At 36.9% G+C, this 25738-nt stretch overlaps 1 protein-coding gene across 7 annotated transcripts in view; it reads left to right on the top strand.

The window, feature by feature from the left end:
* Positions 1-1979: 1979 nt before the first annotated feature.
* Positions 1980-25738, top strand: part of YTHDF3 (YTH N6-methyladenosine RNA binding protein F3) — a 42897-nt gene continuing 19138 nt past the window's right edge. Inside the window, exons 1-6 of one of the 7 annotated variants that reach the window (XM_066378971.1) lie at positions 2126-2358; positions 2812-2836; positions 6112-6256; positions 8438-8523; positions 10482-10517; positions 19346-20944. In XM_066378971.1, coding sequence (XP_066235068.1) covers positions 6199-6256; positions 8438-8523; positions 10482-10517; positions 19346-20944 — 1779 coding nt within the window. In that variant the 5' untranslated portion in view covers positions 2126-2358; positions 2812-2836; positions 6112-6198. Of the gene's footprint in view, positions 2359-2811; positions 2837-6111; positions 6257-8437; positions 8524-10481; positions 10518-19345; positions 20945-25738 lie in introns of all 7 variants that reach the window. The other 6 variants (XM_066378972.1, XM_066378976.1, XM_066378973.1 and 3 more) reach the window with 6 other exon arrangements.

The raw sequence follows: 25738 nt of genomic DNA, 5'->3' as shown, positions 1-25738 counted from the left end.
GGGACAGAGAGACAGGAACGAGAGAGATGAGAAGCATCAATCATCAGTTTTTCATTGCACGTTGCAACACCTTAGTTGTTCATTGATTGCTTTCTCATATGTGCCTTGACCGTGGGCCTTCAGCAGACTAAGTAACTCCTTGCTCGAGCCAGCGACCTTGGGTCCAAGCTGGTGAGCTTTGCTCAAATCAGATGAGCCCGTGCTCAAGCTGGTGATTTAGGGGTCTCGAACCTAGGGTCCTCGTCATCCCAGTCTGGCGCTCTATCCACTGCACCACTGTCTGGTCAGGCTGGGCATGTTTCTTAACCGCACTATGCATCAGTTTTTTATAATAGCACTTAACACACAAGGATGCTATGAGGATATAAATGATTATTAAAATGCCTAACATATAATGAACAATGAATGAATGCACGCTATTATCAGAATTATTATAAATAATTCTGGGAATTACTTATCGAAGAAACCAGAAACTAGCCCTCGATAACCACTGCTGGTGGAAAGACTACCGTGCCACAATTTATACATAGCCGACCTTGTTTTACTCATGAGCAAATTAAGGCTTAGAAAATTTCAGTGACTATCCCAAGGCTTTACGACTAATTCTAGCCCAGCCAGAATTCAAACTCAGATTGATTGGATTTGAAAGCTATGCTTTTTAATTTAGATTATTAAGGTTCAAAGACAAGGGCTGAAAAATTCACAAGCTTCCTTTTGCATAATCTCAATTTCTCCATTCATAACATGTAGTAGCAAATTCTAACTATTGATAAAAAGGTCTGCATTGGGAGTGCAAGAGGGTAAACCCGGAGACATCAGGACCAACAATGGAAAGGATGGGAGAGTCCTGGGAAATGGCATGACTGCTCAACCTGATCTGAAAGTTAGTGAGTACCTGGGGCTTGAGGCAAAATGGGAGCAAATGGGATGCTGGCCAGACCTTCTGCCTCTTGGTGATTGATATGCAACAGTAGATTCTCAAGATAAGGTCCAGTTCTGTTATTCAGTGCTCCTAAAAGATTTTATATTGTAACCCACAAAAGTAATCCTCCTATAAATCAGCAACCTGTTACTTTCTAAATTATCACCTACTTGATGATCTTGGAAGAAGTCAGTCATTTAAATTATTTCTTTAAATAGTCCACATTGCGCCCGTTAGACAAGGAATCTTTGCCTTTATTGCAAATATATTATTTCAACAAATTTCAAAATGTTGCATATCCCTTTGGTTTTGCCACTTTGCAGAAAAGTAACTTTACCAGTTACTTTAAACATTTCTCTTTTTAGGACTGAAAACGTCTTGCAACAACGCTTATTTTTGCCAAAGTTGGATTTGTTCATTCATTAAAATCAACTTAACAGCTCAAGAAGGGAACAGAAGTCCATGAATTGGGTGGCGAAGTCTGCTCCACAGGTTACAGTGGAGCTGGGAGTCCTATCACGTTGCTGGAGTTTGGCGAGAACGAACACACCTGCCTTCTCACTTCCTACTGCTTTTAGGTGCCAGTTCCGAGAGCTCCAACCCAGCCGCTCTCGCCGCACGTGCTGGCTGTTACGGAGGGCCCAGCAGGTCCGTCCAAGAGAGGCTGACTCAACCAGCCGCACACGTGGCTTTGGACAGTCTTGGAGGCTCCTGTGCAGGCCCGGCCGCCGCTGAGCGATCTTCCGCAGCGGTCCAACCCGCCAGCGTTCACTCCGCTGTCTGGAGGGGCCGCTAGTCCGGCTTTACAATTCCCGGCAGCTGTGCCTCCCGCCCAGGCCCACTTCCTGCCCAGAATGCCCCGGAAACGTGCTCTGGCCCAGGTTTCCGCTGACGCCTCCCGACGGACGTCCTGCAGCCATGGGGCTGGACAGAGAAACCTACCGAAACGTGCCAGGAAGTTGGCGCTCGCAGCCGCACAGGCGCGCTCCCTCTTTGGCGCATGCGCCCAGCACCAGCCGTGCGACTCCCGTCTCTAGTGATGTGGCGTGCGGGGGCGGAGCCCAGGCCGGTGGCGGGAGGGTGGGGAGGAAGAGCGAGGTGAGCGCGGACGTCAGACTGGAGAGCGGAAGGTCAGGAAGGCTCGGAGCGGAAGTGAGACTAGGAGTCTGTCCGCCATTGTGGACCCGAGAAGCAGAGAGCGAGAAGAGAAGACGAGCGTGCAAGCGGAAGAGACGGGCCCATCCACCGACTCCTCAACGCGAGGCCCTCTTTCTGGCTTTGCAGCGGGCAGCGGCAGCGGCGGCGGCTGGGACAGTCTACTTGGCCGAGGGCGGCTTCCAACTGCTGTGAGTGCACGGGGAGAGGCCCAGGCGGCAGCGGCGGCGGCGGCAGCTCTCGGGTTGCGGTGAAGAATGTCAGCCACTAGCGTGGATCAGGTGAGGGAGCCGAGGCCTCAGGCTCGGCAAAGGCCCGAGCCCCGGAGCTCCACCCTCGCGTGGGGCTTCGGCTCCTCCCCGTCGCCGCCGCTGCCGGCCCCATAACGGTGCCCTGGGCGCAAGTTGCTGCGGTCCTGCGGCCCGGGCCGTGCGCCCTGCTCGCGTCTGCGGTGGAGGCGGGAGGCCGCGGGCCGCGGGGGGTGGGGAGGGCGCAGCCCGAGGGCGGCCGACGTGGGCTGAGCCCGGCCGAGCTCGGGAGACCGACCCGAGCGGCCGCCGGAGGTTCACAGACGGAAGGTTGGGAAATCGGTGGCTATGCAGGATGCGGTGGCTTTCACTCCTACGCGGATTGTTTAAAATAACTTGTTGTGATAACGCTTTTGATTAACACACTTTTCCTCTTTTCTTTTTCTTTTTTCTTCTTATTACGACACCTCTCGTCTTGCTTCTCAGAGACCTAAAGGGCAAGGAAATAAAGGTGAGTTTGGATGTTTTTATGTTATTCACCAGTGTTGGTTTGATGTTACTTTGTAAACTGTGTGAGGGCTTATTTTGGTATGTTTTTTCCCGCACCCCCTTTTTTCTTGAAATGTAGGATTGGAGAAGCATTTCTCAAGGTTACAGAGGCCAAATATATCCAAAACCTCAGTAATTCCTTGCTTTGGTGCCACTTTTATAGAAAGCAAAGTGGTACAAGAAATGTTTTCCTACTTAGTTGTATTTCAGTTCAGGATGTATATGAATGTAGTGAGATTTTTTTTTTTTTATTTTGCAATGTGTCTGTATTATGTAATTTCTCCCACAGAAAATTTATATGTGTGTGTATATATATATTTACATGTAGTAAGTGGGTATTTTGTTTGACATGTCTGGGTTACATTGGAACATGCAACCCCATAGTATTGCATGTCATTTTAGTGTCAATTGTACTGTTAATTACTGATTCTATTAAATTCAGTTAGGTTAGAGACCAAAATTGAACAGGCATTTCATTTGGCCATGTACTGATTGCAAAGGTGAGACTCAATTTGGTATTTTCGAAAGGACCAGCTGTGAAGGAAGTACATTCCTGCAGTGTTACGTGATTTACTAGTTAGTTTTTTTTTTTTTTTTAAAGGACTACTGAAAGTAAAGCATTTTAAAAATAAATGTATTTTGTACTTACTAATAGGGAATCATACAGTCAGCTGACTGAAACATGATTTTGATCATGTGACATGAGTATAGAACAATAACTGCTTTCTTGGGACAGTGCCAGCTAAATAACATTACAGCAAGTTATATATTTATAACAGTTTGTTATAGGGCTTGAATCAGACTAAATGGAATTTAAGCTTCCTGTTTTTTATTTCAGTAGCAAAATATTACCTAGAAAATAAGATCTGCAATAGCTTTTCTGATGTAACTTAGTCTCATTATTGGTGCTCTTGATATTCTTCAGGTTTTTATTTGCTATAGCAGTTTTGAAAGGAACAGATATTGCATATACAGCTTAATTTTCTTTGAAAATTTGTACATATCAGATATATGGCACTGTATTAAGTGATGTAAATTTATTCCTTTGTTTTGATTAAAGATGTATTGGAGTATACACTCATTTAGAAATTTTAGAATTTTTAGAGTTAAATTTTTCATTTTTGAATTATTTTCTATGTCATGAGTGTAAACGTCAGCATTTAATACTGTTGATTTAAGTGAGTTTTAAAAAATTTTATTTGTAAACTTAAAAACCTATTATTTTCTTTTTTGCTAGTCTTCCCATTAGGAAGTATGTACATTTGGAGATATGTGAAATGTGTGCTCATTATTGCCTAGCATAAATTATTTTATCCTAGATCTGTGGGGAGGTGGCACTTTGCAAGGCTATTTGAAATGCTAAGTGTTTTGTGTTATCTGCTTTAAGGTAAGTATGCAAGTTCTATGAAGCACTTATTTGACAAAACAAAATAGCTTCTATTTAGTAAACTGTTACTATAAGCTTGATTTGTGACATAGTCATTTCACTTAGGTATGTTCTAGTGACATCTTTGTTGTAGATATAAGCTATATATAAGGTGTATTGCATATTGACCATAAGTAAAATATTTTGGTTATTAAAATTGTTTTATCAGTTTCACTCTAGTTAGGTGTATTTAGATACACATACAAAGTATTTATTTGCATGGTTCTTTATTGCAAGAAATTTCCTTTCTCCTTTATTGTTTGTGGATAGGATGATGGAGTACAGTATTCCTAGGAGATCTGTGTTCTAATACTGCTTGTGACCACTAACTTGCCAAGTGAGCATGAACCCAGCGCATCTTTTGATTAGAATTTCCCCTCTATCCATGAAGTAAAAATAATAACTCGAGTTGTAAATCCTCTGGTATGTTATGAGGATTGTTGTAATTATAGTAGTTCACTGCTCCAGGAGTCATACTTGCTGGGTTTCTTTTCACCTTCCTCACCTCATCTGTTTTTAAGACGCAGGGAGACTGTTGCCTAAGATATGGCAGGAGAGAAAAGCTCTAATGGCCTAAAAGTATTGGTAGTTATTTAAGATGCTTTAAAATGGTAGGTATTACAAGTAGACGAATAAGATATACATTACTTGTATTTTTATGCCTCTGCAGGGAGAATTACAAGGCAAAGGCAGCACCCACCCCACACCCCTCACCCCTGCAGGAACTGATACAAGTAGCTATGAGTGTGAGAAAAACTACTCTGCCTTAGCTGACCTGGTTTTTAAACTAGTGAGATTGTTGTACAGTTACTCTGTTTACTTTTATGAAACAGAAAGCAAAATTATTTTTCTTGAACTACAGCCTCAGTATTCTAGGAACTTGTGTGTTAAACTTGAATTCAGAACTTACCAAACTTATGAAAAGTACATGTCCCTGAGGAGTTGTCAGAGTTTTAAAGCAGGATCCTTTTCAGTTAATATAACTTTAGGGATGTGTGGTGTTTTTTTTACCCCTTGAATAATTATTATTAGTCGACGGTGTTGGCTTTACACTTGGCTTTAGAGTCTTCGATTTTCTGCTCAGTATTTTTATGTATATCTTTAATGACATAAATGCACTAAAGAAACTGAAATTTACAGGAAGTTTATAGCAGTATCTTTGTAAGGCAAAAATGCATTTGTAGCATACATATTCTAGGTTTACTTGTTTATAAGTTTAAATTCTATTAAATTCGTCTGTTGTCTATGTTAAATATTATCTTTTTTTTTATTATCGTTGGCCAAAGTAGGACTGAAGGGTAGTAGAAATGTAAGGATAATTATTTACCCATTGGTCTATAACTTAAAACTGACTTTATATCACTTTTATTTATTAAGAAGAATTTTTGCTTGCTGAAATCAAATGTATTGTTCCTTTTCCTGCAGGCACTACAGAGAAATGTCAGATCCCATACTCCTAGTAGCCTCAGGCCTTACTGCTTGCTTCCTCCTATTCCTTGAGTTTTATATAATATATGAAAAGGAATTTATCTTTTCCCTACTCTCTTCTCCCTTCCTCTCCCAACATTATTTGATATAACTGCAGTTTCAAAGAATTAGACTAAATTTGGCTGTCTTTTAGTGTTTCAGAAAAGTAGTTGAATATGCCTTGTATTTTGGCAATATATATTTTTTTGTAACCTCTCCCCACCTCTCCTCTGGAAATGATTGAAAACCACTTAACTGTCATTTTAGGCTTTATTTTATTATTAATCCTCAAAACATTTCTGTAAGGAGATAGAGGGTATATGGTATTGTCGCTGTTTTTGTAGGTGGGAAAACATGATGCACAGATCTGTTGACTTTCCTAACTTGATGTAGTCAGCCCAGAGCAAAGAATCACCTGGCTCCTAAGGCCCATGTTCTATCTTGATTTGACTCTGCTTCATAGAGCAGAGGAAACAGGCGAAGAATCATGTAAGTCATCTGTTCTTTTTTCCCTGAAGAACTGTACAGACTATGGAACTGGCTTGGATTTCATTACTATTTAATGGATCACAGTCTCCAAGACATTAGATTGTCATTAAGTAATGTTCAAAAATAAAGTCTTTAAGACAGTTGATTTTCTTAAAAGTATGCTTTTGAAACTTAAGGCCTAGCTCTTTATTCACATTCTAATTGAATGCAAGTTACTTGTCAGTATGCATAAAATACTTTTAATTGAACATTTCTTTAGATTGACTTACTCCATGAATAATCTTTTGAGATTTTTTAGGCATTTATGAATCACTTATAAATGACTGTAGACTAATGTTTGCGAATGTTTTGTTTATTAATCTCCATCTCTTACAAGAAGAGAAAGACTAGAACAGAAGAAATAAGAATAGCAGTGTAATATATATTTAGATAAATTTCAAGTAGGCATTTTTTACTGTATTAGCAGTATGGATTAAATTTGTGAGAATCCAACAAATACAAGAAATAGATAGTAGTGATTTTGAAATGGGTAGTTTCACATATGTACTAGTGTAATAGTCCAAAAGTGTAGTGGAAAATTATTTTTGAAGGAATAATAGACTATGCATAACTACCTCTTGATAAAGGAGACAGGTATGTTAGAATATCTTGGGCTGATAACATTAGCCCACCAGAAATAATCTAAGGTACCTACCTCTTTATTTTCATTTCTGGTGGCTGTTAAGATATTTATATTCTGAGGAGCACATTTAGCTCAACCCTAGCTATGATACTATTTTTATCGGATAGAATTAAACCACTTCTGTGGATCAAGTTGACCATCAGGTTTCTCTTGGTAGTCTTCAAGGGGCAATGTAGGTTTACTTTCTGTGCTTCACAATATAGCATCATTTCTTTGAATAATCATTGCTACTCAGCGGGAGGCAAAGAACTAAAGGATATTGCCTATTTTTGCTCCCATGTCATTGTGAATATTACATTGCAGGTGATCTAAACTTGAATTAGGGAAAATAAAAGTGGTATGTTATTATAAAGGAACACAACTTAAAGCCATTGCCTCCAACCTTAATTTCTATTTCATGGCACTATTTTTTAAGTAATACTGTAAATTCCCAGATATTGAGAGTTATGTTTGTTTGTTTTTAAGAGATTGGTCAACATCCACCAGAAAGGTTCAACTTCTTACATCTTGTGTGTTTCAAAAGTAGTATAGAATAATGTATTTTCATAGACAGTGCCCGCACATCAAGTTTTAGCCAGGTAAAACTTCTGTAGTCCTAAAGTAATATTTAGTCCTATTTGGATCTTGTGATATTTTATGTAATAATATCAAGATTCTTGCATACTGTCATTGACTACTATGATGAGGTGAGATGTAGGTAGGTACTATTACTATCTTCCTTAAACAGAAATAGAGTTACAGAGGCTAAGTAAGTAACTAGAGGTCGATCACCCAGCTTCTTAGTGTTGGACTTAAGATTCAAACCCAGGACCTTCTTACCTCAAGTTTGCTCAAAAACACTCAAGACAATGTCAAGAGTATACGAACTCTAGAGCATTTATGGAAATGATCTCTGAAAGATAATGGCATTATAAATTATTCTGATTGGTTTTCTTGTGTGTTGCTTTTACTTTCATGTGAAAGTCTTCATAACTTTTTGGTTAGAATTAAGGTCCTTTTTACATTTTTTCATAATTTATTCATTTAAGATATTTATTGTAAGTTCAAGTTACAAAAAAGTTATTCTTTATTTACCTTTATTGGACTAAGTAACAGAGAGATTTAACAAAGAACATTCAGAAATCTCTCTGACAACAACACTATTTGAAGTGGTGTTGTAGATTCAAATATGGCATTAGCAAAACCTTCCAGCATTTTAATTTAACTACTGCCTACAGTGTTGAAATGGGAATATTTACTTTTGTGTTTTTGGAAATGGGAAGTATTTATATAATTTGTATTTCTCTGATCCTGGGTTTTTCTAGACAAGATTTATAATTTTTTGGTGGCACACAAATATTTGCATCCAAAATTTAATCTTTAAGAGTTTTTAAGTAAAAAGAACAGAGAGCTCAGGATAACATTTTGTGATTTGGTTTGAAAAATACTGAAAATGTTAAGATCTTCTGTGCTTCTCATAACAGTGATTATAACACATCTAATACAATCATATTCTTTAGTTTCAGTACAGAACGGTTCCATTCATCAAAAAGATGCTGTAAATGATGATGATTTTGAGCCATACCTAAGTAGCCAGACAAATCAGGTAAGTCTAATGGTTCCATATTTAGGAAGTTAAATATATATTACTATTCTTTGATTTTCAGATAGATATTTTAATTGAATGAGATTAACCATAATATGAATTACCATATTTCTCCATGTATAAGATGCACCCTTTTTCAAAAAGCTTGGGATCTAAAAACTGGGTGTGTCTTATACAGTGGTGGTGGCATTTCAAATGCCATCGGTGGAACTGAAGATGGGACAATATATGAACACAGTGATTCGTCATCAGACACAGATGAGGAAAAGCTAGTGAATGGGAATTTTGACAATGATGAGGAGTTATATGAATTTTATGATGAATAAAACGAGTTCAATAACTATGTAATACTCGTTTTTCCCCCCAAATTTCGGGCCCCAAAATTAAGGCGCGTCTTATACATGTGGAAATACAGGGTAATTGAGTGTACATACCTGCATAATGGCGAATAACAGTTGTAGATTTATGGCACAGGAGAGTTCTTTAAAAATTATAGACAGCTGAAACTAGATTATGAAATAGAAAGATTTGAAGACGAACATGATTTGTATATATTGTAGATCATTTATTTTGAATGTTGAAACAATTTAATCTTTTAATATCACTGCCATATCTTTGTAGCCAAAGCAAATTTACAAAGTTTAATTAGCTAGAAATTTGTAGGAGAGGACTACTTTGTGCCTGAAAGTTTGGTTATATTGTTTTCTTCTTTATAAGGCATTCCAGTTTGAATTTCTCTGATAAAGTTTTAATATAACCTGGTAATGTGAGTAATAGATAAAGATAAATAAAATAAACACTTTATAAACACTTGGTTCTATGTTGTACACATGGAGAATTTCATCAAATCAAATAATTGATGGCTTTTGAGGTTCTTGGTTTTTGAATTTTTCAAATATCTTGTGAATTTATAGGAATAATTTAGATTTAAACATTAGAAAATGGTATTCTTTGGTCTATGTATACTATTTCTGTCTGCATCCATTGGTTTGTTAATAAAAAATGTCACTATTAGAAATAAGTTTTAAAAATAAACTTGTTATTAACCAGTTTCTTTAGGGAGAATGGTCTGGAATGAAGCTGCTTTTGTTTTGCTTTTAAAAAGATATATGAAAAAAAAGAAAAAAGAAAAGAAAAAAAAAGATATATGAAAAAATGTACCTTGAAGTCTTAACCTCTAGTTTTTAAAACTATGAAAGAACAAGGAACTAAATTTTATTACACAACTTTTTAGTTTCAGAGTAAATTTGAACAAAAAGTAGTTTCCAGCAGTGGCATGTAGAATTATTTTTAGGACTGTGGAGTCATGTTTATGTTCAATCTAGTTAACCTCTTGGTAATTTCTTTACCTCCTTCTATCTGTTGATCCACATTCCTAGTGTATGTTGGGAGGAAATAAATAAATGAGAAAGAAGAAAAATGGGTGATAAAATCTATCAGAGTCTGACTACTCTTAAGAATGAAAACATTTCATATTTATGTAATCTTTATGATCCCAATAAATTTACTTTCACCTAAAGGTTGTAAAAGAATGTATCATTGGAAAATAGGAGAAAACCATTGGTTTTGCAATGTGGTGCAAGTTTAAAAGAAACATACAGTGTTCTGTTTGGGGCCATACAGTAACCTCAGTTAATATCCCTTATGGCAGTGTTTTCCAATTTTTTTGAGAAAATCTGATATTTTGAGGTATAGTAGATATTCCCCCTACAAACTCTTCATTGTCAGATAAGCTTGAGAAGTTTATTTGGTCTAAATAATTGAATTTTTTTTTTCCTACTTCATACTTGATTAAAATGTTAAATGAGTTTCTAAGACAATGATATAGTATGCAGAGGCTCTGCCTTGTTTAAATTCTGTTATCAAGGATTTTAGTGGATTGTAAATGTTTGAAAATTGCTACCATAAGAATCTTCGTTTTACTTGGTAACAGATATTTTATAATTCGTTTGTCACAGGGTCTTAGAAGATTGGTTATTTGGCATTCCACAGAGGTACTTCAGGTCTGCCTAGGGGAGGCTGGGGGAGTGTACCCTTGATCCTATCCTTGTGGCTACCAGAGCTGTGCTCTTACTTTTATCTGCTTTTTCTTTTATTTTAATTTTGTATAAGATTTCACTTGTAAAAAATTTTTTCAAGTGTTGGCAAATTATATTTTAAGAATATAAATGTGTTTACCTTAATGAACCCAATTTTTAAATTGTGTCATAAAAGCTTATGTTGGCAAAAACATTTCTAAAAGATTTGCTTTAATAATGATGTTTAAGTGGAAGGTCTTGTGCGTATATTAATTAAATCATTTTAATTCATGATGTTTGAGTTATATATTCATATGCTGTTTAAAGAGAGGTTTAAAGTGTGATACCAGTAAGGCTGTATTTTACTTCCCTTTCCTTGCTAGTACTAATGAATAGGTTTTCAGCAGTTATCTTTCTGTAATGCTGAAAATAATTATGTGTAATCAGGGTACATACTTTTTAAAGAGCACCACAACTCTAGAATATTGAAAACTGTTCTATTCGAGAGAAAAATTGAAAATAATCTGAAATCTGAAAGTAAGTTGTATAAGTGTTGAAGTTACCATACTTACAGTTATTTAACTGCAGTAGAAAAATTTGTAAAAATCAACCTTTTAAAGTGGGTTAGTGAAAACTGGATTTATTGGTGAAATATATCAAGTAATTATTTGCAGGTTTAAAGTTTTACAAGTATTTTTAGATCCTTAAACTGACCTAATTGTTGTAATTATATGATTTCTCAAGTTTTTAATTAAATACACAATATGACTTTAAAATTAAATCCCGCCTGACCTGTGGTGGCGCAGTGGATGAGGCATTGACCTGGGACACTGAGGTGCCCAGTTCAAAACCTTGGGCTTGCCTGGTCAAGGCACATTTATGGGAGTTGGTTCTTCCTGCTCCTTCCCACCTTCTCTCTCTCTCTCTCTCTCTCTCTCCTTTCTAAAAAAAAAAAAAAAAGAAAGAATAAAATTAAATCCCATCATCTGATTTTAGTACTATAAATAAGAAAAATGAATCATTTGTTTAGAAAGCTGTTTAATGTTTTCAGTTAATCAACTTGTTTTAAATTTTTCTTTCTGGATTGATTTTAGAGAGAGAGAAACGTAGATTTGTTGTGTTACTTAGTTATGCACTCACTGGTTGTTTCTTGTGTGTACCCTGACTAGGGATCTAACTTGCAAACTTAGTGTATCAAGATAATTCTCTAACCATCTGAGCTTCCTGGCCAGGCTGGTTAATTTAAATTGTTTTGTATACTTAGATCTAATTCACATCAAACCCAGGGATACTTGAATCACCTTATTGGTTTTCTGTGCCATATTGCTTCTGTTTTCTAGTGTTCACTTTCTTATGGAATAATTTTTATAGTGATTTACAAGTGATGTCTGTCCTTCAGATCCTAAAATTAGTTCTCTATTATGTGGCTATATAGAGCCAAATTGGATGTTTCTGTTTGGTAGGAAAGGTAGGATTTTCAAAACTCACATCTTAACCCAGTGGGTTGGAAGACAGGACCAGCTGAAGTTTTATGAAATGTGTGTTTTTGTTGCTTCTCTTAATTCTTTCTTGAGTTTATTGTCTCATTATTTAAAGATTTATAAAATTAAAAAAAAAGATTTGTAAAATTTTGTGCTTAATAGGTTATTTTGCTTAATTATGAAGTAGATGTACATGTTTACATTTATGTAAACTACTTGCTGGGTAAAGTTTTTTTGTTCTTTTAAAAGATCACTGTATTTAAGTAAAAAATGGAGGTCAGGAATACAGAAAAATAGTTATCTATAATTCTTCAGAATAATTGAACAATTAAGTTGTTCAGAAAATTCAGGTTTATTTGGTACTATTAAAAGTGCTATATAGCCTGACCAGGCGATGGCACAGTAGATAGAGCGTTGGACTGGAATGTGGAGGACCCGGGTTCAAGACCCCGAGGTCACCAGCTTGAGCGTGGACTCATCTAGTTTGAGCAAAGCTCACCAGCTTGGACCCAAGGTTGCTGGCTTGAGTAAAGGGTTACTCAGTTTGCTGTAGCCCCATGGTCAAGGCACATATGAGAAAGCAATCAATGAGCAACTAAAGTGCCACAACAAAAAACTGATAATTGGAGAGAAAAAGATGGCAGCGGAGTAGGCGGATGCACAGACGCCCAGCTCTCACCACCAAACTGGAATACAAATCAATTTAGGAAAGATCAGCATGAGAAAAAACTGATAATTGATGCTTCTCATCTCTCTGAGTTTCTGTTTGTCCCTATCTATCCCTCTCTCTGACTCTCGCTCTGTCTCTAAAAAAAAATAAAAATAATAAAGTACTCTTAAAAAAAAAGTGCTATATAAATTTGAAGAATAAACTGGGAGAATGAAATTTGAGTTTGTCTGCTTGCATATATGGGGAAATTAATTTCTAGCCATGTTTATTAGGGAAGAGGTGTAGAGAACTAAGAAAGTAACATAACATTTTGAATTTTACTATTTTTTGTTCCTATTTTTAGTTAAGTTTTGTATTATCTCTTACTTGTTTGCATGATTTCCTAACTATGGTCTATTTGTTTGTTTATTTTGAAGAGGAAGGGAAGAGAAAGAAAATACCAGTTTGTTGTTCCACTTATTTATGCATTCACTGGTTGATTCTTAGATATGCCCTGACTGGGGATTGTACTCCGAAACCTTGGTGTGTCAAGACAACACTAACCAACTGCACTACCTGGCCAGGGCCTCAGGAGCCTTCTTACAGTCGAAATTTGATTTTGCCATTGTTGTGTTAAAGACTTTACCTCAGCTTCACAACACATCTCTTCCTGCCTCATCTTAGATCAGCAGTCTTCATGGAACTGACTCGGAAATAGGGCTTATTATTTTCTGAATCTTTTTTCATGACCTCAAAATGTACAATTTGCACACACCCACACACAAACTCATATGTCTGTTACTTCTGAAGTCTTTTCTGATTCTCACAGTTACTTGTAGCCTTCCTTTTGAGCTAGTGTTTGTTTTGCTTTGTTTGTGGTACTTCCATTATAGTATTTACCAACTTGTAGGATAAATATGTCTTCCCCAGTAGACCTGTGAAGTCCTCTAGATCAGAGACCATGTTTTTCATTTTTTTGTCTCTAGTGACTGGCACTTTAATCTGGCACATAGTAGGCTTTCTTTTTATTTTATTTTATTTTTTCCTTGAAGTGAAAGGAGGGGAGATAGTGAACAGACTCCTGCATGCACCCCGACTGGGATCAACCTGCATCCCCTGTGTGGGGCTGAGGATCCAGTCAATCGAGCTATTTTTAGCACCTAAAGCTCTGCTGGGGTCCATGCGCCTCAGGCTGTTGCTTGAACCATTTGTGCTACTGGCAGTGGGAGAGGTACTGGAAGAGAAGCAGATGGTCATTTCTCCTTTGTGCCCTGACTGGGCATTGAACTTGGGACATCCATATACTGGGTCAGTGCTCTACCCACTGAGACAACTGGCCAGGGCAATAGACTTTCATTAAATACTTATTACTGGATTAGGTTATCTTCTAAAATTAGGGAAGAGTTATGGTTGATGAATTTTTAAATATTAGAGGGAAATATTGATAAGCATTAAACGTGGACCAACCTTCACTTTTTGTTAATTCAGAAGTACTACAGATTGAAGTACCTCAGGTTCTTAAGGGAAAGCAGTTTATTTTTTTCTCTGCAGGGCCTGTTATTGGTGGTTAATGCCCCAGTCTTTTTATTGAATCTCTGAAACATTGTACAGTATTCTTTCTTTGAAGGTTGGATATTTATGAAGCAAAAATGGATATTAAGTTAGCTTAACTGAAGGACTGTCAGTTTTAACTGAGTTGTATTAAAATGTCTTTAATTTAGAGCAGTGATTATGAACTTTTTGTATTTTTCTGAAGCTGGAAACGGGGAGAGACAGTCAGACAGACTACCGCATGCGCCCGACCGGGATCCACCCGGCACGCCCACCAGGGGCGATGCTCTGCCCACCAGGGGGTAATGCTCTGCCCCTTCGGGGCGTCCCTCTGCCGCAACCAGAGCCACTCTAGCGCCTGGGGCAGAGGCCAAGGAGCCATCCCCAGCGCCCGGGCCATCTTTGCTCCAATGGAGCCTTGGCTGCGGGAGGGGAAGAGAGAGACAGAGAGGAAGGAGGGGGGGAGTGGAGAAGCAAATGGGCGCTTCTTCTATGTGCCCTGGCTGGGAATCGAACCCGGGTCCCCCGCATGCCAGGCCAACGCTCTACCGCTGAGCCAGCCGGCCAGGGCCTGAACTTTTTTTTATTCAAGTTTTCTTTGAGATAATAGAAAAACAATTGACCTACAGCTAAGGGATAATAATTCAACATTCTAAGGAAGAACTTTTAATCTTTTCTATTTTAATTTTCAGGTAAAAAAGGAATAAAGGTAAAGGCTTAACTATATTTTCATTTAGCACTTAGCAGTTAAAGATTTTAAGAAATCTTTACAATTGAAAGCAGCAGATACTATCCCCATTTTACCAGTGAAATACAAGGATTAGAGAAACTAAATGATCTGATGGGATCACTGAGATAGAAAGTGGAAGAGTACAGAATTGAGACCAGTTCTTGCTTACTATATCCCATCATGACTTTATACTCTTTAAGATCTGGACTAGCTTTGAAAGTATACAAATAGGCTTAATAATTAAGTTACATTTTAAAGAGACAGGCTAAGTTGTATTAATAAATATGCCATATTTTCCTATGTGTAAGACGCGCCCATGTATAATAATACACCTTAATTTTGGGGCCCAAAATTTGTAGGGAAAAAAAAGTATTACATAAAGTTATTGAACTCAAGTATTATTCATTATATAATTCATACACCTCATCACTGTCAAAACTCCCATCTTGTCCTCATCTGTGTCTGATGACGAATTAGTCTTCATATATTGCCCCGTCTTCAGTTCTATCTATGGCATTTGAAATGCCACAACAACTGTGTAAGACACATCCAATTTTTAGACCTCAAATTTTTTCTGAAATAGTGTGCTTCTTATACATGGGGAAATATGGACTATTGTTGATTGACTACTTAATGTGTATCAGGCACTATATTTTTATTTCCTTTTTTTTTTTCCAGTTGAGAGGGATAGACAGAAAGGGAGAGAGATGAGAAGCATCAACTCATAGTTGCAGCACCTTAGTTGTTCATTGATTTCTTTCTCATCTGTGCCTTGACAGGGAGGGGCTGTGCTGAGCCAGTGACCTATGGGCTCAAGCCAAAAACCATGAGATCATGTTGATGATCCTATGCTGAAGCCAGATGAGCCCACACTGAAGCCAGTGACCTTGGGGTTTTGAAACTATGACCTCAGCGTCCCAGGTTGACACTCTGTTCACTGCTTCACCACCTGGTCAGGCTTTTATTTCCTTTTATAGAGGAGAGAACAATGTAGAGTTGTAACTTGGCTATTCTCCTTTCGCTGGTAAATGCCTGGGCTGGAATTAGAATTTGGTTGCCTCATGGTTTCACTTCAACCTTATATTAAATGGCCTTTTTAGGTGGTATTTCTAAGTTTATGTTGTATACTTAGGATAAAGGGTTTGTGAGTCTGTTCTCACCAGTATGTTTATTATATCCATTGATTATTGTATTACTTTTTATATATGTTGTTGTTTTTCCCTTCCAATTAGTTTTTTGAATGAGGGAAATACCAAAAATTTTGTCACATTAAGGGTTGTAAGTCTTGAAGGAATATAGTAAAATATCACTATTACTGACCCCTTTAGAATTATGAATAAACTATTTTAAAGCAATTATTTTAAATAAACTAAAATTTATGAGATTATGTCTCATAATAACTAGGTTTTAAGTAAAAGGTGAAAGTAAGTTTTGAGTTACTTTCCATTATCAGTAAGTGGAAATTTTGTTTTCTCCACTACCAAGGCACGCTCCTCTAATTGATATTCCACTTAGCTAGCAACTCCAATTTTACTCTAAATTTAGCAAACTATTTAAAAATATTTTTAATTATAATCAAAGCTTTACTAAATCACAATGTGTTGACTGTATCTTTTTTTAAACTTGAGTTTCCTACAACTTTGTTTTTACTAGAATCCACATCAAAGCCTTGCCTTTTTAAAGGAGATTGCTCAAGTTGCTTTTATAGAGCTAAGGAAAAAACATCACATTCAGCTAAAACTTGTGAGAGAAAAAGTAGGCCATTTATTTAGTGTACTCAAGGACTCTAGGTGGTAATAATAGCTGTGGACCGCTCTGTTGTCACACATGGACAATAACATATCTCTGCTTATTAAATAAGCCTGAGATGTCTGTGTGATAGGCAGATGGGACTAATGGAGCACATTTTAAAGTAATTTAAACAGAGCAAAGTAGTATAAATCGTGATTTAAAAAATAATTGAAAAGATACCAAAGTCTTTACACCCAAAAGGGTTTGGGCCTATTCCAGCCCCAAAGGTGACAGAATTGGCAAAAGTTGGTTCCCTGTTAATCTAATAGTAGAAGAGGTTTAGGACCTTTTTTTTTTTTTTTTTTTTTGGAATCAGTACAGGTTACAGAATCAGTTAAAGCAGAGTTGGCAAACTGTGGCCCAGGGACCAAACCCTTGAGCTAGCAGCCTTTCTAAAAAGGTTGTTTTTATAAAGAATATGTGGCAGCAACCAGAGACTGTTTGACTTCTAAAGCTTAAAATACAGGGCAGGGCAAGAGTAGGTTTACAGTTCTGAGTATGTGAAACACAGTTAATAAAGATACTGTAATAGTCACAACTTGCTTGTCTTTTTCCATATGAACAACTGTAAACCTGCTTTGCCCACGCCTCTATTTGTGCTTTGGCCTTTTGTTGGCTGACCCTTGAATTACACTGTGGGTATAGATAAATTGAGGACTTGATATATGACTGTTGTGCAAAATTCAGCATTTGTGATGGTGAAATAAGAATATTCAAAATAAGTTATGAGTATAATTTTGCAAACACTTTACTATGACAAATGAACTTAAAAACTTTATAGCTGGCCTGTTTTTCCACTCACATCCAGATGAGGACTTACTGAGTCTAGATTTCATAGCCAACATTCTAAAGTAAAACTTTGAAACTGATTACTTCCATGCTTTTTAGAGTTGTTCACAGTGACATTTTTGTCAGTATGAAACCTTGATTACTGTACTTTTATTTTTAGCAAATAATTTAGTGACCAGATTATAGGTATGTGCACATTGTGCACGTGTGTTTTCATGGCGAGTAAAGTTTACTCATTAGTTTCTTCAATAATTTTTTTATTGAAAACCATTGTTGATGATTTTTGAACTTCCGTCAAGCTCTTCTTGTATTTAAGTATAACAATAAAAATTTGTATCAAATGAGTATTGTTTATTAAGTCCAAGCTTTACTGGAAATATTCAGTAATAGTGTGTCATAATTATTAATCTAAATGTACCCTTTATTTGATACTCTTAAGTTTTTTTTTAGTTAGAATCATTTCAAAAGACAAAGTACTTGTTTTTTTTCATTACAGTGGACAGTTGTACAGTTGTGAGGTGTGTCACAAGAAACTTAATAGTAATAATAAAGCATCTTAGTTTTCATTGATTTTTTTGGGTAGTATCAATATGATGTTTGTTACACATTTATATTGTTGTACTTTCGTGAGTGGGAAAGCAGTGTCAGAATAGCCCCAAAAAAGTAATGGGGAAAAGAAACAAAACCAAGGTTATGTATGTACTTTGCTCTAGGAAATTTAGAATTTCTGTCTATAGAAATTAAGTGAATAATCAACCTTTACAATTTCACCCTTGCAAAGGAAATACCAGTTATATTGACTGAATATTAGCTTAATTTTTTCACCTTGCATATTCATCTAAAGCTCTGTCAGAGACTTGAAAAATTACATCTACATCTAAGAGTGAAAATCTTACTGTCAGACCTGTTTTTGACAAAAGAAACACATTTTCAAAAGAAATCCTTAAAATATTTTTTATATTGTGCTATAAAAATTTGAATTAAAAAAATAGAATTCAATGCTTTGATTTTTGGTAAACACTGAATTCTTAGTTAATATTCAAATTAAAAGTTGCTTTAATTTTAGTAATTCTGGAGAAATATTACAGGATCTTATTTTCTAAATGAAAATTATGATCAGAAGGGTGATAAGTTTATTGGATAAAATTTGGAAAAATAGAAGTAGTACAAAGAAGAGGCACTTGTTATCCTACACTATTAAGAAACCATAGTAAGGATTTGGTTTTGTTTCTGTTTCAAAATGAAGGCAAGACAGAAACATTTGGATCATGCTATAGGTATAATCTTAATTTTTTTCTTTTTAGAGCGTATTTCTCTTTTTTTCTTAATGAAAGTACAAAATTTAATTGTTGAAATGGATCCTGTAATCAAGATATACTATAAGTTAATTTCTCTATTATTGGCATAGTCTTTAGGTTTTTAAAATTCCTACTTATAAGTTTTTGGATACATTGTAAAATAAAGCTGACTATAAGTAATCAATTTGAGTTAGCAAAATTTAAAAATTAACTTTTTGTAGAAATTATAGTATTTGTAAATTGTGGTAGAGGACCAGGCTTTAAACAAAAATAATCATCTCACTGCTGCCCCAAAATAAAACCTCTGCAATGTTATGAACAGTATTTTAAAATAAAGACTCATCAGCAAATTTTTCTGTTGATAATACTGGATTTGGATTTTAATTTTGCTTATCTGGAACAGGTGTATTTGTTTTTCATTTACTTAAAACTATTTGATTTTAATCTTTCAGATGTCTTTTCTTCCTACCCTTCAGAGAAAATTTCGCTCTTGATAATGATCTTTTGTTTTCCAGAGTAACAGCTATCCACCAATGTCAGATCCATACATGCCTAGTTACTATGCTCCATCCATTGGATTTCCATATTCTCTTGGGGAAGCAGCGTGGTCCACGGCTGGAGACCAACCTATGCCATATCTGACAACCTATGGACAAATGAGTAATGGAGAACATCATTATATACCAGATGGTGTATTTAGTCAACCTGGGGCATTAGGAAATACCCCTCCATTTCTTGGTCAGCATGGATTTAACTTTTTTCCTGGTAATGCTGATTTCTCTACGTGGGGGACAAGTGGATCTCAGGGACAATCAACACAAAGTTCTGCTTACAGTAGCAGTTATGGCTATCCACCTAGTTCTCTTGGGAGAGCTATTACTGATGGACAGGCTGGATTTGGCAATGATACTTTGAGTAAGGTGCCTGGCATTAGCAGTATTGAGCAAGGCATGACTGGACTGAAAATTGGTGGTGACCTAACAGCTGCAGTGACAAAAACTGTAGGTACAGCCTTGAGCAGCAGTGGTATGACTAGCATTGCCACTAATAGTGTGCCCCCAGTTAGCAGTGCAGCACCTAAACCAACCTCGTGGGCTGCCATTGCCAGAAAGCCTGCCAAACCTCAGCCGAAACTTAAACCCAAGGGCAATGTGGGAATTGGGGGTTCTGCTGTGCCACCACCTCCTATAAAACACAACATGAATATTGGAACTTGGGATGAAAAGGGGTCTGTGGTAAAGGCTCCACCAACCCAACCAGTTCTGCCTCCTCAAACTATAATCCAGCAGCCTCAGCCATTAATTCAACCACCACCATTGGTGCAAAGCCAACTGCCTCAACAGCAGCCTCAGCCACCACAACCACAGCAGCAACAAGGACCTCAGCCACAGCCCCAGCCTCACCAAGTGCAGCCTCAACAGCCGCAGCTGCAGAACCGCTGGGTAGCTCCTCGGAATAGGGGAGCTGGCTTCAACCAGAACAATGGAGCAGGTGGTGAAAACTTTGGTTTAGGTGTTGTTCCTGTCAGCGCTTCACCATCTAGTGTAGAAGTGCATCCAGTGCTAGAAAAGCTAAAGGCCATAAACAACTATAATCCCAAAGACTTTGACTGGAACCTGAAGAATGGACGTGTGTTTATAATTAAAAGCTATTCTGAGGATGACATTCACCGTTCCATTAAGTACTCTATTTGGTGTAGTACGGAGCATGGTAATAAGCGTTTGGATGCAGCTTACCGTTCCCTGAATGGGAAAGGCCCACTCTATTTACTCTTCAGTGTGAATGGCAGTGGACACTTTTGCGGAGTGGCTGAAATGAAGTCTGTTGTGGACTATAATGCATATGCTGGTGTCTGGTCTCAGGATAAGTGGAAGGGCAAATTTGAAGTCAAGTGGATCTTTGTCAAAGATGTTCCTAATAACCAATTACGGCATATTCGCTTAGAAAATAATGACAACAAACCAGTTACCAATTCAAGGGACACTCAAGAGGTACCCCTAGAAAAAGCTAAGCAAGTCCTTAAAATAATTGCTACTTTCAAGCATACCACCTCAATCTTTGATGACTTTGCACATTATGAAAAGCGTCAAGAGGAGGAGGAAGCCATGCGTAGGGTAAGAGTATAGTATTTTTTGTGTGTAGGGTCTTTTTCTATTGGGGTGCAATGAATGGATGGGTATTGAATGACTTTTACTATTAAATTTGAGTTTAAGAACTTGACTCTGAAGGAAACCTATCACTTAGCTTAAGAAACAACTTTACAAGTATCTATTGAAGGCCTGTGATGCCACATTTGAAACGTTTTCTCTTTCCTTCCCTAGGGTAAGTAACCCTTAGTCTGAATTTGCTTCCTGCTTATTCTTCATACTCCTCAGGCGATAAAGATCCTTGAGTCCTGTTTCACAAAGCTCAGTGAATTCTGCGATTTATAGTTAGGCAGGTTTAAGAACTGGCAAGGGATTGTAATCTCATATGCTATTTTATGGGAAAATGTATCTCAAGTTTGAAACAAAACAGCTAAATAAATGTTTAAATACTATTCATTTTGTATTGAGAAGATATAAAAAATTTTCCCCTAAAATTCCCGAAGCATTTTTATAATTGTGCGGTTAGAGCACTGTTAAAAAATATAGTAAGGATTTGACCTAAGGAAGGCAGCTAAGGAAGGTATCCATGGGGATACATGGGCTTCAGATTTAGATTGCAGAATTTAATTTCTGATTCTGTTATTTACCTCCGTGAGACAGATTTCCAAGAAGTTACTTATTCACTGTTCATGCTTGCATCAAATTGGCCAGATTTGATCGTAGGGCACAGAGCAAGATAGTCTGGAGAATGTTTTCTGTTTCAAACTAGAAAAGAAAATTGGTGTGAGAAAGGGTGCTATATTTAGGAGAAAAAAGAATGGATGGAGTAGGCAACTAGCAGATTTTTTTTATAAACAATATAGTTATTTTCAGGTGAGTCAAGGATAAAGTTAAAAGCTTCTCCAATAAATTATGGTGATTACTGTTCAAAGTTTGTACTCAGAAATTAAGATAAAACAGGAACTTAGGTTGATTCCTATCTGTGTGAACATAAACATCTTGTGACTTCTTGATCTTGGCAAAAGAGGGAACTGGTTCAGTGAACATTTCTTACTGCTGAACAGTGTTGAAATAATGATCCTACAGCAGTAGTTCCCAAGTTTTAGGGCACATAAATATTAGTTGGGGTACTTTTTGAACGTCCAGATTCTGAGATCCACCCCCAGAAGATCTGATAGATTTGGTAAGGGACCTGGCATAGTGCCATATTTCCCCATGTATAAGACGCAGCCTTTCCCGAAAAATTTGGGGTTTAAAAACTGGGTGCGTCTTATACAGTGGTTGTAGATTTTTTTTACTTGTATTTCCTGCTTTCGCACAGATGAGAAGTTATATGAATTTTATGATGAATAAAACTTTAGTTAAAAATCTTTATGTAATACGTTCCCTACCTCCAAATTTCAGGCCCCCAAATTAAGGTATGTCTTATACATGGGGAAATACGGTACATTTTAAATTAAGCATCTTGATGATTCTGCTGCTGGTGATTCCTGAACTGAATTGTTAGAAACTTTGCTTTGGAATAATACAAATGAATGTTTTAAGGCCCTGCTCAACCTTTTGTAACACTGTTACTAATAGAGCAGGAGAAATGGTTTGGGGTTTCAAAGGTAGGGTGCAGGTGAAGATTTTGTTTTAGGATGTGCTGATTTTAAGGTGCCTTTGCGAAATACAGACAGTGAAATCACTAGGCAGATAGATGTGGGAGTCACAGAATGGAAGCTTTTTGTTCTAGGGAAGTGGGATGAGATTACTCAAAAAGATGCAGGGCAGGGAAATATTTATCAGCTTTTCTTTCTCACTGCTAAGGAGAGGCCACTCTTTTATGTCTCCACATTTCTTCTCTACCCAGTCTGAAAATTTAATCCTAGTTTTATTTTTTATTATATAATTGTTTTAAGAATAATGACCATTAAATACTGTTTTATAATCATATATTCAGTAGTGATTTAAACTTTAAAATTTACATTTAAATTGTTTCATTGTTTACTGCTCGTTTTTATACCTAACCCACATTTGACATACTTGTTATGAATCTTATTTAACTTATTTTTTTTTAGGAAAGTAATTTGATAATATGTTTATTAAGCACTTCTGAATGCAAAAAAATACCTTTCTTTGGCCATAATATGTGAACAACAGTTTACCTGGATATTGAAATTTGGGGTCACAGTCTTTTCTTTCAGGCTTTTCTTTATAGTTTTATATTTCTATTACATATAAATATATTTATAGTTTTATATTATGGAGACTTCTGAGGCTAGCCTAATTTTTCTTTGGAAATAGCTATTTCTGTGTACATAAATTTTTTTTAACTTTTGCTATATGGACCTGTATGTGGAATGTGTCCAATATTGGTCTCTATTACAATTTTTCTTAATTCTTTGTAGACCAGGTTTTTATTTTTGTTTTATAATCCAAAATATATTGAATCTTAGTCCTTCATTATCATTGGTTCTTTTTTTTTTTTTCTTCATTTGGAGGATTTCTCAAATTTGAATTTCCATAGTGTTGACAGGATTTGCTTTGTGTTGGTTTTGTGATTTGTGGGGTTTTTGAATTTTTCAGTGACATGTTTGCTTACATTATCACATCTTGCTCCCATTTGTATCTGTTTATTGATTTCTTACCTTGATTTGAGTCCATTTGATTGGGTGCGGAGACACAAAGATGACTGTTCGCAACTTTTTTTTGCTTCCTATGATGATCATTTTTAGAAACTTCTTCCTTTTTTTCCCCTTAACTTTTTTCCCCCCTGTTTTTCAGAGACAGAGAGAGAGTCAGAGAGAGGGATAGACAGACAGGAACTCAGAGAGATGAGAAGCATCAATCATTAGTTTTTCATTGTGACACCTTAGTTGTTCATTGATTGCTTTCTCATACGTGCTTTGACCGTGGGCCTTCAGCAGACCGAGTAACCCCTTGCTGGAGCCAGGGACCTTGGGTCCAAGCTGGTGAGCTTTTTGCTCAAACCACATGAGCCCGCTCTCATGCTGGCGACCTTGGGATCTTGAACCTGGGTCCTCCGCATCCCAGTCCAATGCTCTATCTACTGTGCCACTGCCTGGTCAGATAATTAACTTATTTCTTTTATTAAATTTACATATAGTAAAATGATAAATTCCCTTTTGTTGCTGCTTTATAGTCAAGTGCTCCCCTCTGCCTTTCCCCTAATTCACTGATCTGTCTCCAGAAGGCATTAGTTATAATGTCAGATAAATGAAATTACAATATGTAATTTTTTAAGACTGACTTCTGTCACTAAGCATGATTTCTTTACAATTTACTTGTTTTGTGTATCAGTTATTTGTTCCTTTAAATTATTACAAAGTCTTAGGTCATTGTTTGGATTTATCAGGTTATCCATCTGTTTCTTTGAAGGACATCTGGATTATTTCGTTTTTGAAGAATGTAAATAAAGCTTTTATAAATATTATATACCGATCCTTCTTAAAATTTTTTAAATCATACAGTAAAATTCACTTTTGGCATGTACAGTTCTGTGAATTTTAACAGATTTGTAGATTTGTGTAACCACAATTGGGATACCAACTAGTTCCATTAGCCCTCCAAAACTATATTGTACTACTACTGTATTTGCATTCTTCCACAGGTCTAACCTCTGGCAGCCATTATTTGAACTCATTATGTTTTTGTTGCTATCCTTTTTAGTGAAAAAAGTATTTTGACTCATTTTGGCTTTTCTATCGGTCATTTAACAAAAAAAAGTGGACCGATCATACAGGTCAAGTGTTTGCCCTGAAAAATCATGGGGTTTTTTTGTTGTGGTTGTTGGTCTTGGTGTTTGTTTTGCACTTTAATGCTTGCTGTAGCTGCATATTCTCTTCCCATTGCAAATGTGGAGATGGGAGAGGCATGATATAAGTTGGCTTTACCAGTTTAGCAATTCATTACCCTGTAAAAGTATAAGAAGGGCCACTACAATGGATAAGCTAGAAGGTGAAATTTGACTTTCCCCTGAGTTTGAAACAACCACATCAGGAAGGGTTTACCTGCATATTTACTTTTTAATACTTGGGATATCATGTGTCCTTGCCCAGTTTTCTTCCTGGTGCTGTTACCTCACTCAGGTTCTGGCAGACTGTAGATTTTCATTTGTAGATTTTCTTTTAGATATACTTGTACTTTGTCTTTCCAGCAGAACAGCTTTCAAAATACTCTTACATCCTAGGGATGAAGGAAGGATGTGTGGTGTATATTCTAGGTCCTCCTTGGCTCAGTCCAAAAGAACAAATTAGTGGTGTTTTGCTAGGATTCTCTTTACTTGCTATACTTTTTAAAGTTTTAAATAAAAGATGATGCAGGGCATTATGTAGCCTTCTGTCTTAACTTCACCTCCTTTGTTTTGCATTTAGCTGAAATACCCCAAATATTTTTTTCGGGGGAGGACAGGCAGGCAGGAAGGGAGAGAGATGAGAAGCATCAATTCTTCATTGCACCACCTTAGTTGTTCACTGATTGCTTTCTCATATGTGCCTTGACCAGGGGGCTCCAGCTGAGCCAGTGATTCATTGCTCAAGCTTGCGACCATGGGGTCATGCCTATTCCCACATTTGAGCCAGTGACCCCTTGCTTAAGCCAGTAACCTTAGATTCAAGCCAGCGACCTTTGGGCTCAAGTCAGCGACCCCACCAGCTCAAGCTGGTGAGCCCGTACTCAAGCAGATGAGCCTGTGCTCAAGCTGGCAACCTTGGGGTTTCGAGCCTGGGTCTTCTGTGTCCCAGGCCAATATTCTATCCACTGTGCCACTGTCTGGTCAGGCAAATCTCTCAAACTTCTGATATGTGAAGATTACATTTT

Source organism: Saccopteryx leptura, chromosome 3 (assembly GCF_036850995.1).
Source record: "Saccopteryx leptura isolate mSacLep1 chromosome 3, mSacLep1_pri_phased_curated, whole genome shotgun sequence".
Taxonomy (NCBI): Eukaryota; Metazoa; Chordata; class Mammalia; order Chiroptera; family Emballonuridae; genus Saccopteryx; species Saccopteryx leptura.
Note: the sequence above shows the minus strand (reverse complement) of the source record. Positions and strands in the feature narration are given on the sequence as shown.